General features: G+C 42.9%; 1 protein-coding gene across 2 annotated transcripts in view; it reads left to right on the top strand.

The window, feature by feature from the left end:
• Window positions 1-17,321, top strand: part of C7H10orf90 (chromosome 7 C10orf90 homolog) — a 90,206-nt gene that overhangs the window by 9,639 nt on the left and 63,246 nt on the right. For both annotated transcript variants that reach the window (XM_021167523.1, XM_029479182.1), the window contains exon 3: window positions 5,844-6,960. In XM_021167523.1, coding sequence (XP_021023182.1) covers window positions 5,844-6,960 — 1,117 coding nt within the window. The remainder of the gene's footprint in view (window positions 1-5,843; window positions 6,961-17,321) is intronic.

The following is a 17,321-nucleotide window of genomic DNA, read 5'->3' as shown; positions in this document are numbered from 1 at the left end:
TGTGTGTGTGTGTGTGTGTTGGTGCATCTGCACACAAACAGATGTACATACACAAGAAAGAAACTTAGGACAATACAGGAATATATACATAAGAAAATATTGATTTTCCTTTATTGATTATCCTTTATTTCCCCTGTGTTTAAAAAGCATGCATTAACAATGCACATCAATTTTCATGGCTTTCTTCTTTCATGCACCACTCCAATATGAGCAAATTCAGCGTCATTTAAGAGATTTATAATTTTTATTTTTAAATTCTGCAGATTATAAGAGGCAATTGCACACGCTGAGATTTACTAACTGCCTTCCCCCTGTTTAAAAGCATTGATTCTTCTTGGTTTCCAGTGGCTGTGAGGAGGAGGGAATGAGGACTTTTTATTTAATGGGAGCAGAATTTTAGTTTTATGAGATGAGTTCTGAAAATGGATGGTGAGGGCTACATAGCATTATAGAATGCACTGGACACGGGGAAATGGACACTCAGCATGGGTAAGATGACAACTCTTATATCTGTTAACCACAATAAAAACACAGGTGAAAGGTTGATTCTAGCCAGCTTTTTACTGCTGGGATGCATGCCTGAACCCTCTCGTCTCCAGTGACTGTGCAGAAAGACAATGGCTTTGAGATGAGGAGCAAGCGAGGCTCCCATTTCCCATTTGTTTTGAAGCCCCGTGTCTCCATTGCTTCTCCACAGAATAAATGCAAGCCTGAACTGCTCTTGCATCCGGGACACCGCAGTATGAGGTTGACAGATTACCCAGCATTGATACTTCTAGGCCTGCTCTGTGGAGGGAAGCAGGTATGCAGCAGGCAGAGGCAACTGGGGCAGAGGGTGTCTATGAGGAGATAGATTCCAATCTGGAAAGTACAGTCATAGGTTGCAGAGCTCTACTGGCAAAGGAAAGAATTGTCTCACCCAAGGGGGAGAAAGACATATTTCAAAGACAGATCATACTGCGTGCTTCTCCTTTGGAGATATAAATTGCTGCAGGAAGAAAGCCATTTTCACCTCAGTGGCTCAGGGTGGGATTGCTTTGAGTATCTGACACTTACCTGCCTCTTATTTCAACTTAGAAAACGATGCCTGTCCTTCTTAGTCATATGCCTCACGACATAAGTAAAAGCAAAGGCAGTCGATAAGAAGCCCGGAACTCTGAAAACAGTTACCAGTTCTACAAAATCCTGCTGGAAACGCTTAAGATAAATCAATCTCTTAAAACATTTAGAAGACATCAACAGCAGCCAGCGTCTATGTGCAAGAGGATGGAAACCATGATCTCAGAAGACAGTGGTCAGAGATGCTCTGTTGCCAAAGCCAGACTCAAACCCAGCCCGGCTCCCGCTCATTTTAAAATGTATCATTTTCAAAACTGACGGTTTCCTACATCCTTTCAAATCAAGTCTTACATCTTTTAACTTTATTTTACATGAAAGATATCTCCCTTCAAAGCCACCTTTAGTTAACCTTTAGTTAAAAGGCAGAGGGGGGTGTGCCCCCAAAGTAGCTTGATTTGAAACAAACTGTACTTGTATAATTTGTCTCTTCTTTTCGGGGTGGTGGTGGTGGTGATTGTGTGTGTGTGTGTGTGTGTGTGTGTGTGTGTAGCTATATTCACCTGTGCATGTAGAGGCCAGAGGTTGACATCAGTGCCTTTGTTGATTAGTTTACACCTCATTTTTGGCGATAGGGTCATCTTGATCCTGCCTCCCTAGCAGTGTTTGTAGGCACATGCTGTTGCTCATGCTGTCGTGACCTGTTTTTTTACGTGGGTGCTACAGATCCAAATCCAAGTTTCTATGATTATGCAGAAGCATTTCACCAAGCAAGCCATCTTCCCAACCCTAAGTTGCATATTGTATTTGATTATCTATTGGTTTCAGTGAGAAAACTAGATTTGATAAATGAAACTTGTTTTTACAGGAATATTGGAATATATGTTAAAAGGTGAAAAGTCCCTCTTTTCTATTTTAATTCCTCTAATTTTATTTTGGGGATCTTTTGTCAACCCTCAACCTAATGATTTTTTTGGATAGTATCTCCAGGGAGTTAATTCCAGCAGACCACAAGGGTTTATAATACTCAGTATGCACCTGGCATGTAGATAGGTGTTCAATAAATATTTGTCATCCGAATCACCAAGTGTATGGTTTGCCTATAACTTCAATGTTATAGGCAACACAAAAATAGCAGCTATGGGCAAGTCCAATTCGATGCTTCTGATGCTTTGATCACATCAATTATTTACTAATCTCTGCTGAGTCGTGGGAAATGTAATTTATACAAATGCCTGTAATAATTAGTGTTCAATGTTGACTTGACAAAATCTAGAATCACCTGGGAGATGGGACTTTGGAAAAAATCTGTGGGTGTTTCTCTGGAGTTAAGTGATGTGGGACTTATCTTAATTGTGGGTAGCATCATGTCACTGGTGCGAGCTGGGGCCTTTATATTGTGGACACAGTGTGAGGAGCTTCTTTTAGCTGCTGCCGCTGCTGCTTTATCTTTCCTTCCATGATGGACTATGCCTTGAACTGTGAGCTAAATAACACCCACCCTCCTTCCCTTTCTTCCCTCTCTCCCTCCCTCCCTCCCTTCCTTCCTTCCTTCCTTTCTTCCTTCCTGTTACTTTTGTCAGGGTATTTTATCACGTAGCAGAAAAGAAACTAAAACAAGGCTCACTTCGACATTTAACACCATCACACTGGCATCTCTCTTTCTTCTTCATACCTTGCCTATAAAGAAGAGAATCAGACAGTTTTTCCTGGACATGATTCTGACCAGCATGAATTCAGCCAGGAACAGTGTCACCCTGAATAACAAGAGCTTGGGAAATCAGTTCAGAGTCACACATCTCATTATCATTCTCTCCTCTTCCTTTTGATGGAGTCAAAAATCACAGTCACACTTTCCAGGCCTCAGGTAGTGAAATGGCAGCTGACTCTTTATATAGGCTCCCTTGGGCCTCGAGGACCTACTGGGATGATGCCCAAAGCCTGTGCCCCCAAGGAAGCCCTCAGCAAATATGTTCCTGAGCTCTGCCTGGAGGAACCAGACTGTCACTGCCAGTATCAGGGTCTTTTCTGTGTGAGGTCCAAGCAGAACTGGCAGCTCTTTATTCCTAACAATACAGTGGCACTGACTCCAAGGCCCAGCCAGACTCTCACAGGATCCTGAGACCAAGATTGGGGTCCTGTGACATTGGACATTCCAGTTCCAGGAAGGGTACCTTTTAACAGACTCCATTTCCATCTTTTCCTAGGATTACAGCCATGCATATCAAGGCTTCTCTGAGGTCTGGGGTCTCTGAGAACCATGACTCAGGATGGGTTCCAGGTTCTAAGTCAGTTCACCCTCTTTCTTCTATGTCTATGTACCCTCAAGGGCCACCAAGGAGCTGGTTACAAATACAGATTCTAGACCTCATCCCAACAGGTCCTGAATCAACTTAAGCCTGGAGATTAAGGTGTTCGGGTATCTACCTCAACCCTGTGAGATTTTTAAACCCAGGTTATCACTGGTCCAAGTTTGAGGAAACACTGCCCTGCAGAATAAGAACAACACTGCAGGTTCCAAGTTGCGTTTTATTTTTTTTTCCTCCAAAGATCAATGTCAAAGGAATTCCCACTGGGTATGATTACACCCATAGCAGGGTGCACAGGAACAATTATTATCAGAACTAAATTTAACTAGGATGGGGAGGGACTGTGTACTGTCAAATGGGCTCCAGGTGCACTGTCATTTTCTTGTTTGCAAATCGTAGCCATGGGAGTGCTACAGGGAGAAGAGTGGAGTAGGGAGAGTTCCATGGAGACAAGGGAAGCCTGCTGGAAACAGATGCTATAAAAGGACCTGTCTCTAGCCCTCTAGGTTATACTGATTTGTCTAAGGTGGAGTCATGGGCATCTGGGTCTTGCAAACTACAGGTAATTATTACTCTATACTGTAGCAACAGAGGTGCTAGGAAGGCATCTTCACTCCATGAAGTTGACCTTGAACTGCAGAAAGACCTTGAAGTGGAAGGTGTCAGTGTGGCTGGAAGAGATGTTTGAAGCGTTGTCCTTGTCTAAGAGTTGGAAAGACTTTGTTTTTAAACACTGAAGGAGGTTTAAAATGGACTCCCCATGCCCCACCCCCATCTCTGGTTAGCTTTTGAAATTTGTGACTTCTCACATAAAGAGTAAATACATTTGTATGGTAGAGGTAGGCATATCTCTGAGTTCAAGGACAGACTGGTCTATAGAAGGTGCTGCTTACTGGCTTGCTCCTCATGACATGCTTAGCATATTTTCTAGTTACACCTAGGAATCCCAACCCAGGGGTTGCATCTCTCACAGTCGGCAAGGTCCTCCCATATCAATCATCAATCAAGAAAGAGGGTTCTATGGACTTGCCTATAGGCCAGTCTTACAGAGGCATTTTTTTTCAATCGAGAGTCCCTTATCCCAAATGAATCTAGCTTGTGTCATTGCAGGGTTGTATGTAGAGTCACATGTCCAGATAGAGGAGAACACTTAGTTATTTAAATAAATGAATATTAAATCTGCCATGAAGGAAACGCAAATACTATATTTGTTCTTACATCTTGAGAAAGGCAAACCCAAGCTTTCTTCCATGGTACCTAGGCCTACCCCTTATAGATGCTTTTTCTTGAGATGGTAGCAGACCAGCTGTGACTCTGTTCATGCTCCCTAAATCACCTCCATCAGGTTTGCTAGTGTATGCATGTGGGCTAACATCTTCAGTAGTCCACACTCAGAATTTCAGACCTGTGCTCACAATGTTCTAGGTGATTCTAAGGTACGCTAGGGTTTGAGATCTGCTCTTGAATATTTGCGCACCCTATCGATGCCTTTTGGCTTCCAAGGCTATAGTTTCTATCACTATTTCAGAGTCTCTGCAATTTTGTACACAAGGTCCAGAGGGCTCTGTCACACTAAGTGCTGGGCTGTGGTCACATTGAGTGCTGGGCTGGGGTCAGCCTTCTGCAGAATACATGAAAACACAAGAAGAGACAGATTCTCCTCTTTATTCTTTATCTGGTTAAACATGGTTTAAAAAAAAAATCACAGTGCCTTTGCGGTCCCAGTCCTGCCAGGGTCTTTCCGGGGCTGAGCTGGATGGCGAGTGTTGATGGCCCCAAAGAAACACACTGAGCCAGGAATCTTGTCAAAGCAGGAGCTCAACTTTATGGCATCAGCCTCTCACTTATTTAAGTTTGGAGCATAGGAAGGGGGATTTTTTTTTTTTGATGGGGTAAGATGATGTAGGAGGCAGGGAAGGGTGATGGAGGGTGCAGAGGCAGGACCAAACAGGTCTTGCTGAGCCACCCTGATACGGAAGTGACTGAGACCGGTCTCAAAACTCAAACCAAGCTCAAGTTTGTCCTCAAGGCTCAAACCAGAGCCAAAATGGGGCCCAACATGCCTTATTCTACACGTAGTGATTTACATAAGGGCTTAAGAACTGCTAATTACGAAGCATGGAATTCCTTGATCATTTAAATTTGGACCAATGCTCCTCATAGAATAGCATTGAGCTACTATACTATGTAGATTGGTATACATCCATCTTGGTACATCCATTCTAGTAAGAGAAAGCTTGTTTGGGAAATTGAACGTGGACATTTGATTTTCCTAAGGTGTTCAGAACATTACTTCCTCACAAACATACCTAGGTCTCCATCCCCCCAGAATGCTCGGGTTTGGCATCAAGAGTGCCTTAGTGAGAAACCCAAGTGCTCCTTCTCCAGCCTCCCCATGGCCTGTAAGAGTTCACTACCTGCATTCCTATGAACTGCTGGAATAATTGAGGTTTTTGTTTTTTTTTTTCTATTTTCTAGGAGACACTGGCATCACAGAGCACAAGAATGATATCGCCTGTGGTCATTTCCCGGCTGATTGATGAAAAGAAATCTATGGAAAATGGAGCAATATTGCCACATGCAATTGCTCAGCCTCGGCTGTGTCCCACAAAGCCAGCTTTGGCCAGGCGCGATGGAGTGAGCATGCACAGACGATTTGCTCTATCTCCAGACAGATTGGGAATTTTGACTCCATCAGATGATCAAGGACTGGAGACAGAACCGCTGTCTACAGGGGACAATCTAGGCAAAGGTTCCCACAGTGGTTTCTCGTCTATCACCATTACTGCCCGACGTGTGGGCCCTCCAGCCAGCAGCTTGATATGGGACACTTTTAGGGACCCACTGTGTCCCAAGTGCAAGGCCAAGAATGCTCTGTTCCAAGAGCCCCCAGTTCTGGCTAGTGATGCCCATCTCTGTCAGCACAATAGACCCTTCACCTGTACAGAGTTCCCCAGCAATGGCTCCGTAGAGGGGATGAAGGTTTCCCAGGCTCACTCAAGGCTGAGTGCAAGGCAGGACTACTGGGTCCCCCACATGAATGACAATGAGGACAGTTTTTCTTCAGACAATTCACCATCGAGAAAAGTCCCACTGGTGTTCAGTTCTTGTGTCCACCTCCGGGTGTCTCAGCAGTGTCCCAATGCCATTTACTACTTGGACAAGTCTCTTTCTGTTCCCCTTGAGCGACCTCAAATTGCTAGCCCCAAAATGCACAGGTCTGTCCTGTCTCTCAGCCTCCGCTGTAGTTCCCACCAGTTAACAGCAGATGGAGTAGACAGCTCAGCTAATGGAGAGCCAATCAGCACAGCTCTATCACAGGAACTCTCAGAGGGAAAGCAGGACCTCCTAGGTCCACAATGGGGCCAGCCACAAGGTGGTCACTGGAAAGAGAGCCCAGCATTGGTGCCAGTACATTTGGGGAGTGGCACATGCCCTCGGACTGGCTCCCCTCCACTGGAAAATGTCAAATTGGCAGACGTGGGAAGGAACCAGGTCCCAGGACGAAAGGAGAAAGAGGACCATGCAACATGTACCAGTAGCAGCCACACCAACCAACTCTCCATCCATATTCCCGGCTGGAGTTACAGGGCTGGTGAGTAGATGTTCACCTCAGGAGGTTGTCCACTATCAGTGTCCAGATAAGGGAGGGCTACTGAATTTCTTCTGTATAGCATCATCCCAGTAGATCGATCACATCTCTGCTCCAAGTCAGCAGCTCATAAATTAGCACTGTTGTCTGATTAGACAGATGTTCTCAGATGACACATTTGTAGATGACAAGAAACCTTCCATCAAGATCCCTATCCCAACAACAGTGCCAGGCCATACAGGCAACCCCTAGCAAGCAGTGGCTTCCACAGCTGAAAGAGAGTGGGCTCACACCACATTCCAGAACAGGATAAGTAGAATAAAATGACACCCACATGCAGATTTTGTTTTTAACTTCTCAGGGGTCCAATGACTATTGAGAGTTCTAGAATCTGAGGTTTTTGATTTTTAATCCTATCATTGATAAATGTGTTAGCATCAACATTTAAAAACTACACTTGAGTTGTATAATGGTGTGTGTGTGTGTGTGTGTGTGTGTGTAGTAAGTACAGCATGTTTCCTAATGGGGAAGTTGGAATGTTCCTTACCAATCAGCAGCAAAAGGAATCATGTGTCCTGGGTTGTGTCTGGAGCATCCTGGCTGGGCTTTGTTGCTATTTCTGCTATTTCAGGGCCAGACAGAATTTCCCAGGTGGGCTTCTCTGAGACCCTTTGGCTTTCGGGAGAGGAAACGAGTCTGTCTTGGAGGGAGGGAGGGAAGCAGCCCAGATTTCTCTGTCTCTGTCTCAGTTGTGAGACTGACTGGTTTATGAGTCATGGACTTTCCACTTGGGGAAAATATTTGAAAGAAATAATAGTAAAACTAAAAACGCAGCATATGCATAGTAATTTTATAGCATGAATTTCTTATCCATTTAGCATTTATTAATAAAAATGACTGTAAAACACTTAAAAACTATAATGCACATGGAAGTGTTAAATGATGTAATTAATTTTAACAAGTGTAGATATATTGGATGTTCAGAGATCTTTAGCGTCAATTCAATATAGCTTTTGGATTGATTAAACTATTGAAATGCCTGCATCAACACCCTCATTGCATGCAGGAAAATGCAAACAGTTGTTCTGTGTTCCAAAGATAAATGCCACTTTTGTATTTAAGGAAGTGCTCAAGCTGAATGCTTCATCCTTACTGATGATGATTCCAGAAATAGAGAGACTGCACTCTATGGTGAACGTGACTAGATGCTCTGTTTCACAGTATAGAATAATCACTTGGAAAATTTTTAAAAATCTCACCAAAGGCTTTTTAAAAATAACCAGATCCTGATCACAAATACATTTCAGGGTAGAGTGGCTTCCCTGTGGCTTTGAAAAGAGGCTGGCTGTTCCTAGGCGGGTTAGTGGAGGTTAGTTCTGCCTCCTGTGGGGCTGACATCCCTCAGAATAGTCATGTATTATAGAGACTGTAAATGTATTTAGAGCCTGACTCTAAATCACAAGACTGCATCCTATCATTTGGAGAAAGCCGCAGAGGCTCAAAGAATCTGAGCATCACTTTCCTATTTTCTAGTTCAATGAATGTGGACAGTGACACAGCCACTCCAAGCTCTTATCCTTCACTCACCAATTAGTGTTCTTGAATGTCTTCAAGCTTAGGTTTATTTCCTATTCTCTATCAGCCCCAGATGGAATTTTTGAAGAGAAGAAGTATCATACGAGCCTTGGCAGTTTCTATCCTAACATCCAACACCACAGAAAACATCAAGGATTGAGGAGATATGCAAAGAAATAATTCCTAAGCCTAAGGCCAAAAGGAGAACAGAGAGCCATATGCCTTTTTTCTCCATTAGAATAGGGGGTAATTTATTGTTTGGGAATGTGCCTCTAGTGTGCATGAATGCACATATTACACACACACATACACACACATACACACTTACTTGGCTTGTATACACTCTCACTCATGTATATCTACACTAATTTTCAGTGGGCTACATTTCTTATTGGATAACGAGAAAGCATCTCTCTCCATGCCACAGAATTCCTGCCTGAAGTTTACAAGCGTGATTGACTAGCTCTAATGATCACAGTCTATTCTGGTACAGGGTACATTACTATTGCAGAGAGCATTTGCAAGCTCATCTTCCACCCTCACAGAACCTTTTAGCCTTAACACAAGTACTCTCAGACCATGGCCATGCTCATTAAGACTTGGAATACCTGTGCATTTCCTGTCAGCAACTGGCATTGTATCTAAGACATTCTTGATAGCTTCCTGTGGCTACATACACTGAATGGGCTTCATCCTTCTTACTGTCTGAAGCAAGCTCCTTTTATCTGAACTCTACCCAAGCAGGATCCCTCTGGGCTCACTTTGCTGATACCTTTGGAGGTGCTGCCTGGGAGAGTCCATAGATAGAATCAAGATAATTTTAGCTCTAATCACTAGATCATTGTATAGAAAGTTCACTAGATGATATTCCTGAGTAAACCTTGAAGATAAGAACCCAGGAAGACTCCTAAGGTATGGGGAGATAGGATACATGCAATTACATCATGAAAAACGGGTAGGTTCTGTTCCATGGGAGAAAACTTTCTAGCAAACATATGAGTACTCACTTTTCCTTTGGGACTGAGGTTAAGAGTTGAGTCTCTTTTTTTTTTGCCTACCTTCTTGGTCTTTGATGCTTTGTTAGTGAGCATCCTGCTGGTAAACATCATGCAAAACTCTGCCCCTATTGTGAGGGAAACCTTCATCACTGTTACCACCCTATGCTCATGAAAAATAATCATGGTACATGTTGTTAAAATCCCCAATGCCAGATCCTGGCTTGTATCCATTATTTTAAATCTTCTAAACAATTCTGTAGGGAAAGTATCAGTTACGCCTATCTTGTAGACAAGACAAACAAGGCTTGGAGAGAAAACGACTTACCTAAGTCTGTGTATCCATTAAGTGCTAGAGCTATGTCTGTGGATCCTGTTGTATCCTTGCCAGTGATCACTCTGGGCAGAGTAAGGATGTTGTGGTACCCAGTAGTGGGTCTGTCTCCACTGTCACCATAGAAAGTGGTATTTAAAGATGGCTCAGGAGTATCTCCTGGGGTGGTGACACAGTGGGCTACAAATGGATTTCTGATGAGCTGTAATAAGTTTAGTTATTGATTTAGTTAAAGCTCATCATCTTGGAGCTCCTTCCCTAACCCCAATCCTGGTCTCTGTGCCACTCTGTGGGATTTTTAATATTAATCTAAATGATCCTGACCTCAGTGTGTGTGATTGATTCATCATTGATTCTGATACGTTAACTATTACTTAGTTCATTTTGTATCTGTGATTCATCTCTAAAGCTCTTTTCCTTCCTGAGACATCCATGTAGACACAAAGTAAGATACAATGTCAGATGCTATTGGAGAAAAGACTAAAGAATATGATGTCCTGCTCTGTGGTAGGCCCATGGCCAGTGTACATACTCAAAAGCCTTGCTTCTCAACCTGAGGGCTATAAACCCCTTTAGAGGATGCACATCAGATATCCTGCATATCAAATGTTCATGTCGCAACTTATAACAATAACAAAATTACAGTTATGAAGTAGCAACAAAAGAATTTTATGGCTGGGAGTCTCCACAACATAAGGAACTGTATTAAAGGGTTATAGTGTTAGCAAGGTTGAGAACCACTGCTCTAAGGCATTAGAGCTTATGAATGGCTGGAAGGAAAAAGCCCCTGCCAGGCCACTGCATAGATACCAAATCTGCTTGTCTTCCTAGGCATGGGGTGTACACAGTGGTCTAGCTTTACTTCATTTACACATGAGGCTTACCTGAAGGGAAAATGCCTCTTCAACTCAGCTCTCTCATCACAGAGGACTTATTTCTACAGGGCTCAGACAGCATGGGAAGAAATGTTATTTTGCAAATGTATCTCCACCCCCCAATAATCTAGAATTAAATGAAGCAATCTTTTGTTCTTTCTTGTCTTTTCCCCTCCCCTTCCTCCTCCTTTTGCCTTCACTAACCTCTACCATCCTCCTCTTTTTTTCTCCTCCTCTATCTCCCCCTATCCCCTTCCTTCTCTTCCCTTTCCTTTTATTCCCCCCTCCCCTCCCCTCCCCTCCCCTGTCCTGTCCTGTCCTGTCCTGTCCTGTCCTGTCCTGTCCTGTCCTGTCCTGCCCTGCCCTGCCCTGCCCTGTCCTCTTATAATGGAAAGTATGCTCATCCTTGCAGGCTACATACGTTGTATGGCATTTACTCAGCTCTACTGTTCTAGTGGGAAAGCACTGTGATCCATAGGTTTATACAGCTGTTGCCAATAAAGTTTTATGTACAAAGGCAAATGGTATGAGGGACTTAGCCTGCCTATAATTTGTGACCTTTGATCTAGAACTACTTGACAGTATTGCATCCTGTGTTCTTGGAATTAAGACTCTGTGGTGGAGATCAATGGATAGCCTATCTCCCAAGGTGTGCTTGTGAGAATGACCATGGATTGAAGAAAGATGAAGAAGGGATGAACAGATAGGCAAGTACTCTTGGTGTATAGATAAAATGAAGGTCACAGCTACCCCAGGATCGAGACTGGCTCTTTAGTGTTGCTCTGAGCTGGAGCAAGAAGGCTGGGCCTTTATATCCCAGGGAGTAGATGTGACCTTGAATAAGAAGCCCTTGCCTGCTGGTAAGTCTCTAAGGTGGACCAATGAGGGCTATCGCCCCAGAGTGTGCCATGCAGTGCATGTAAGAGCTAGCCACCCTGCCACTTTCTACTGCACCTCTTATCACTCAGAAAGGAGTTAGGAGACTTCCTGAGTTCCACCTAGGACAAGACTGCAAGTGGGCTATAGACCATCATCTTCTCACCCATGTAAAGAGAGCAGTGAATATTCTTTCCTGCTAAACTCTGCTTGCTCACTTAGGAGCACACTGGACAATTGTGAGAACAGACTTGGCCTGGGGACAGTGGTGAAGGTGTTGCAAAGTGTTTAGACCCAGAACCCTGGTTGTTTTTAACGTTTTTATACATTTTAAATAAAATATTTAAAGTATTGATAATTAAAATAGCATTAATACTTTGTAACAATTAAAATATTGAAGTAATTAAAATAATTGCTTTACTTTCTCCTCCTTTTTCCCTCTCAAACTGATAACCTCTTCTTCCATAAGTATTGTTGTTTTACACACACACACACACACACACACACACACACACACAGAGAGAGAGAGAGAGAGAGAGAGAGAGAGAGAGAGAGAGAGAAAGGACAGACACTATGGCAATATCAGTGGACATGTTAACAAGGAAGGGAAAAGTCTCAAATCTCACAGGGTCACACCCCTGGTCTAGGGAATACAAGGAACTGATGATTGCTGAGAAAGGGAGAGCTAGCCTCTGCAAAGGATAAGCCCTCCTTTTGGTTGTTCAGGACAAAGTGGCCAGCCCTGAAACTGTATATACACAAGCAAGAAAAATGTACTCAGCAGAGGCATGTTTTAAAGGTGAACCAGCAGGACTTGCCAGTGGACCAGATGGACTGTCATCTGTAGGGACTGGAATGTCCAGCATTGTGTATATCCATCTGCATTTCCTAAGGTTGCTCCTGTCTGCAGCATTTCTCAGTGGGATGAGAACTAACACTATAGCGACAACTTGTACAGCTGATAAGTGGTGTATGGTCATGACCAAGTAAATAGTTTTAGGGTAGTGTTTTCTTACCTTTCCTGAAGCAAGAATAATTGGGGAAAGTGGGGTTTTGTTTGTTTTATTAACTATAACTTGATCCAGGGGATGTTTTAGTGTGCATATGAATGCACAAAGAAACTGGAACTACATCTCACTCAACATTTTGAAGAGAGGAGGTGTCAGCAAACAATGATTCAACCCAGTCCCACAACCATTGATGTTCATTTATACATTGATGTTCATATATACAATATCCTCTTGCTACTTCTATAATAGTGACAGAGCTTGAGAGTTGGAAAAGAAGCTGCGTAGCCCACAAAACCAAAATAGCTGTCACCCAGGCCTTTAGACAAAGTGTGCCACCCATGCTCGAGGCTAATCTTTTTATAATCTTCGGTCACTTGTCAGCAATAACTTTATTAGTTCAGTAGGAGAAGTTGACCAGATGGTTATTTGAATTCTTTCATTGGAGAAGGGATTTTCTGTCATTGTAGCTGTCAGAAAAATTATTAGGGTAATTCTCAGAATCAGATGGGATGATGTCCAAGCAAAGGGAGGTATTTTTTTTGTCCTCTACCCCTTCATACCATTGACTCTAGGGCCGCCTCTTATCTTTTGACCAAAGCCTGACAAATTCCCTCTTGTTCTTTTCCTGTTTCCTAAACTATTCATCATGGCCACTAGCCCACATTCCCCTTTATTGTTGGCAACAAAGTCTGTCACTGTATGCCAGTTACCATTGTCACTAATGACTGGGGCACCTGCTAAGCTCTAGCACCTTCTGGTGCCTCCATATCAGAATTCCATCTGGATAGTCTGTTCTCATTTCCTTGACGGTTTTTGTCAGTCCAGGTTCCAGGTACTCTGCTGCTCTCTGACTGCACAGTTCTGAAACAAAACTCAAGTGTATAGGTTACAGTCTTTTAAAGTGACCTCCCCACTCTCTAGAGGCCCTTTTCCTGCTAGGCTGCACAATCTGAAAAGGTGGGAACCCTATGAGTCACTGTCTCCATTCTGCAGAGCACTATCTTAGAGCAGATATTCAAGATCTGGTTGTTTGGTGGAGGTCAAGATACTCTGATGAGCCAACAAAGCAACTGATGTGACATCAGGGTCACTCAAGGACCCTATGTCTTCTTCCTTATACAACCACTCCTCACACCTGGGCCTAACATTCTCTAACCAAGGAAGGGAGGGAGCCATGTAAGATTCACCACCAAGAGGTAGGTTGTGAAAACTACAGAATCCCCAGTTGGTCTGAAAGCTTAGGAGTGAGGCTCTCCAAACTGTGTTTCCCCTGAGAAGCCAGTCAGAAGAGTCAAATACAATTATGGGACACGTTTGTCATCTTTCAAATGGCTAAATGAAGAAGAGGGGACATTTGAGCTGTGCTGCACAAAGATGTAGAGGGTTTTCACAAAGATATTGAAGGTTTGTTTCATTACTGATGTCTTAATGAGGTGAAGTCATCTCTTCCAGGATAATAAATATACTTCTCCATCATCTTTAAGGACCCAAATTTGCCCCTTTTCATTACCCAAGTCAGCTCTAGAAATCAAGAGCCATCCCCCCCCGCCACACACACACATACACTTTGTTTTATCAGACACACCCTGCATTATATGAATGAGCTATGTCTCTACAATGTTAGGGAGAAAGTCATTACTAACACTCCTTTTGTTCAGGTTTGCCGGGGATTCATAAAGAAAGATAGATTCAAGGACTGAAGACTGATCAGATAATGGTCTAAATATTTAAGTTAGAGAACCATAGAGCAACTGTGTAGACATGAATGAGTCCTAGATACTCATGCTCTCTAGAACTCATTCATGTCTAGACCACCAGCAGAGTCTCCACGGGGTGTCGATGGAAGACCGGCTGCATTTCAGTCCATTTAGCTAGTTATTCACCACACAGTTCATAGGCGATTCATGTGTATCAAGCTACTCACGTGAATTCACAGTGGGACTCAATACCACTCTGTAGTTATTAGTCTTAGGTGTGGTCTGAGCTGTTTGCTGGAAATCAGATTAAACACAATCCTGAGAGGACAAAATGGTATTGTGATGAGATATGTAAAGAAAAGTGTTTTGGATACAGATGATCTGGAAAATGGAAAAATAAAAAAAACGTGAGAAATAGGATCATGTATCTCAGTCCTGTCTCTTGGTCAAGTTTTTCTTTCTCCCAGTAACCTTAGAGTAAATCTAAGACCTTTGGGTAGGATGTGATCCTTTCTGGTTTGCCCACCAACTTGGGAGAGCAGAAGACAGGTGAAGATGATAGAACAGACTTGAATCCTTTTAAACTCTGATTTCAGAATAGTTTGCTGTCAAAATGTGGAAATGCTTCTCACATTGCTATCCAATACTTTGTGACCCAGTAGAGCACAGCATGGGGAAGGCATCTGTGTTGGTAATGACCCTGCTTCACAGCTGGGACACTGTAGTGCATAATATGAGACTGATGTTGAGAGTGTAGAGAATTGTTCTTATCCAGGAAGGGCATCACATCCAGGATCATCCCACCCAACACTGATGTCTGTCCCAACTAGTGTTGTCTTGTGTGAGATATTTGGGGAGATGGGGTTATCTCTTCTATGTGTCTTGGTTCTTAGGGGCTATCACAGGCTCTTCAGGGTTGAGGTGTCCTGGAGGGCAGGCATGTGTAGTAGTGGTATTTGTTTTTGCAGTGTCACCACAATTAGGGTTAGACTCTTCTCCCTGAAGTGCCTACCTGCCTACTCTGATTGTTGTGACACATGACCTGTGGAAATGTCCCCAATCATAACCACAGGAGAGCCTTATATATTAGCCTTTAGGAAGTTGTCCATGAAATCAGAAGTTGATCACAAAGTTACCAAAATTAGTTTTTTTGTAACCATTTTCTCTATGAGTTGTAAGATTTGCGTGCATGGACCTCATCCTTGGATCTCCCCATTGACCTGGATTTTGTCATTTGGTTGTCTGACTGACTGGCTGGCTGGCTGGTTTTGGTTTTCTTGAGACAGAAACTCACTATGTATTCCTGGATGTCCTAGAACTTGCTGTGACGCTCCTGCCTCTGCCTCTCCAGTGCTAGGATCACAGATGTACTTACTACCAAACCCAGCCTCTCTATGCTCCTTGGTGTGCTCGAAAATCTCCATGAAGTGTGTAGTCATCATCCATTCTATGGCATTATTCACATGGGTCCCATGAGGAAACCCCCCCCCCCCCCGTACTCTCTGCTTCTCAGAGCTCTGAGTCTTCTGAGAAACTCAGGGTTTCTCAGAGTCTTAGATTGTGCGCCACAACAAATTTTTTGCTAAAAAATCCAAAGCCAACTTTGAAGTCCAGCTCATTCAAACATGTGGAAACTCATAATGACAGATTTTTGCCCAAAACATACTCCTTCTGGCTGTGTCCTATCTTTTGCATGTATAAATACGTGAGTTGGACCAGATAGAGATTATACAGTTCTTTACTCCAAGGACTAAACTGGCAGTTAAATGATGTGGGATCTGGCTCTGGAATGAGGAGGATAGAAGCTTGAGCATTTTTGCTTGGATAAACCATGCTTGGATGTTTTTGTTCAGACAGTGAGCATGTGAGTTTTCCCTAGCACTCCTGGGTCAGCACAAATAGTGTAAGTCTAAGTGAAACAGTTCAGTGCAGAAACCATAGCCCACAGAGCTGTGAGTGGCAGAGCAGCTGACACTAGCCATAGAATTTGGAGGGGTGGCCCACCAAATGCATGAAATGTCGTGTGGTGGGTGCATTTGGAAGGTCACTGTGAGGGACATTGTGCTGGCATGACATGCCCTGTCCCAGCCCACTTGCAACATCTTTTATGGCTCTTTGGTGGCTGTGGTTTCTTCCAGGTTTAGCATTCTGTGAAAAGATTGCTTAGAAAAAAATTTAAATGAATCAGCCCCTCTCTTCTCTGTTTCTTGTTGAAAAAGCAAAACATTCATTATAAAAATTAAAGTTGAGTCCGGCGTGGTGGCGCACACCTTTAATCCTAGCACTTGGGAGGCTAGTGGATTTCTGAGTTCAAGGCCAGCCTGGTCTATGAAGTGAGTTCCAGGACAGTCAGGGCTACACAGAGAAACCCTATCTTGAAAAACCAAAAAAAAAAAAAAAAAAAAAAAAAAAAAAAAAAAAAAAAAAAAAAAAAAAAAAAAGAAGTAAAAATAGAAACATGAAAACCAATGTTAACCCTACTACCCTGTATGTCCTCCCATCGGTTATGTAAATTCTCTCATTCACACACTAACTTTTCTTTCTCCTCATATAACACTTCCTTTCCTCTCTTCTCCTTTTTTAAAAAACAAAAATGACATCATACACCTGGATTGTCCACCTGTGTTGTCCATGATTCCCTGTTAAACATCTAATCATTGTAAAGCCTTCTACTGTATGGATTTACTTCACCTTGAAAACCAAAAAATCATATTGTTAAACAGATTACTTTTATTTTAAACCTTTTAGAACAATGTGTTGACAAACATCCTTAAAAAGAGCCATGGAATTTCTTAGCAAGATTCCTAGGACTTTGGTGAGAAGACAGACATGATCATAATGCTCATGGGTATAGATTACTCGACACAGTAGTGTTGCCGCATGAATTCCGCCTTCATTAAGCATCCTCAAACATCATGCATCGCCATTATAACATTCTTTGTACATTTAAATAAGACATTTCTGTAGCATAATATAGACATGCATAATAAGATGTGCATGGT

The sequence above is a fragment of the Mus caroli genome, chromosome 7 (genome assembly GCF_900094665.2).
Source record: "Mus caroli chromosome 7, CAROLI_EIJ_v1.1, whole genome shotgun sequence".
NCBI lineage: Eukaryota > Metazoa > Chordata > Mammalia > Rodentia > Muridae > Mus > Mus caroli.
Note: the sequence above shows the minus strand (reverse complement) of the source record. Positions and strands in the feature narration are given on the sequence as shown.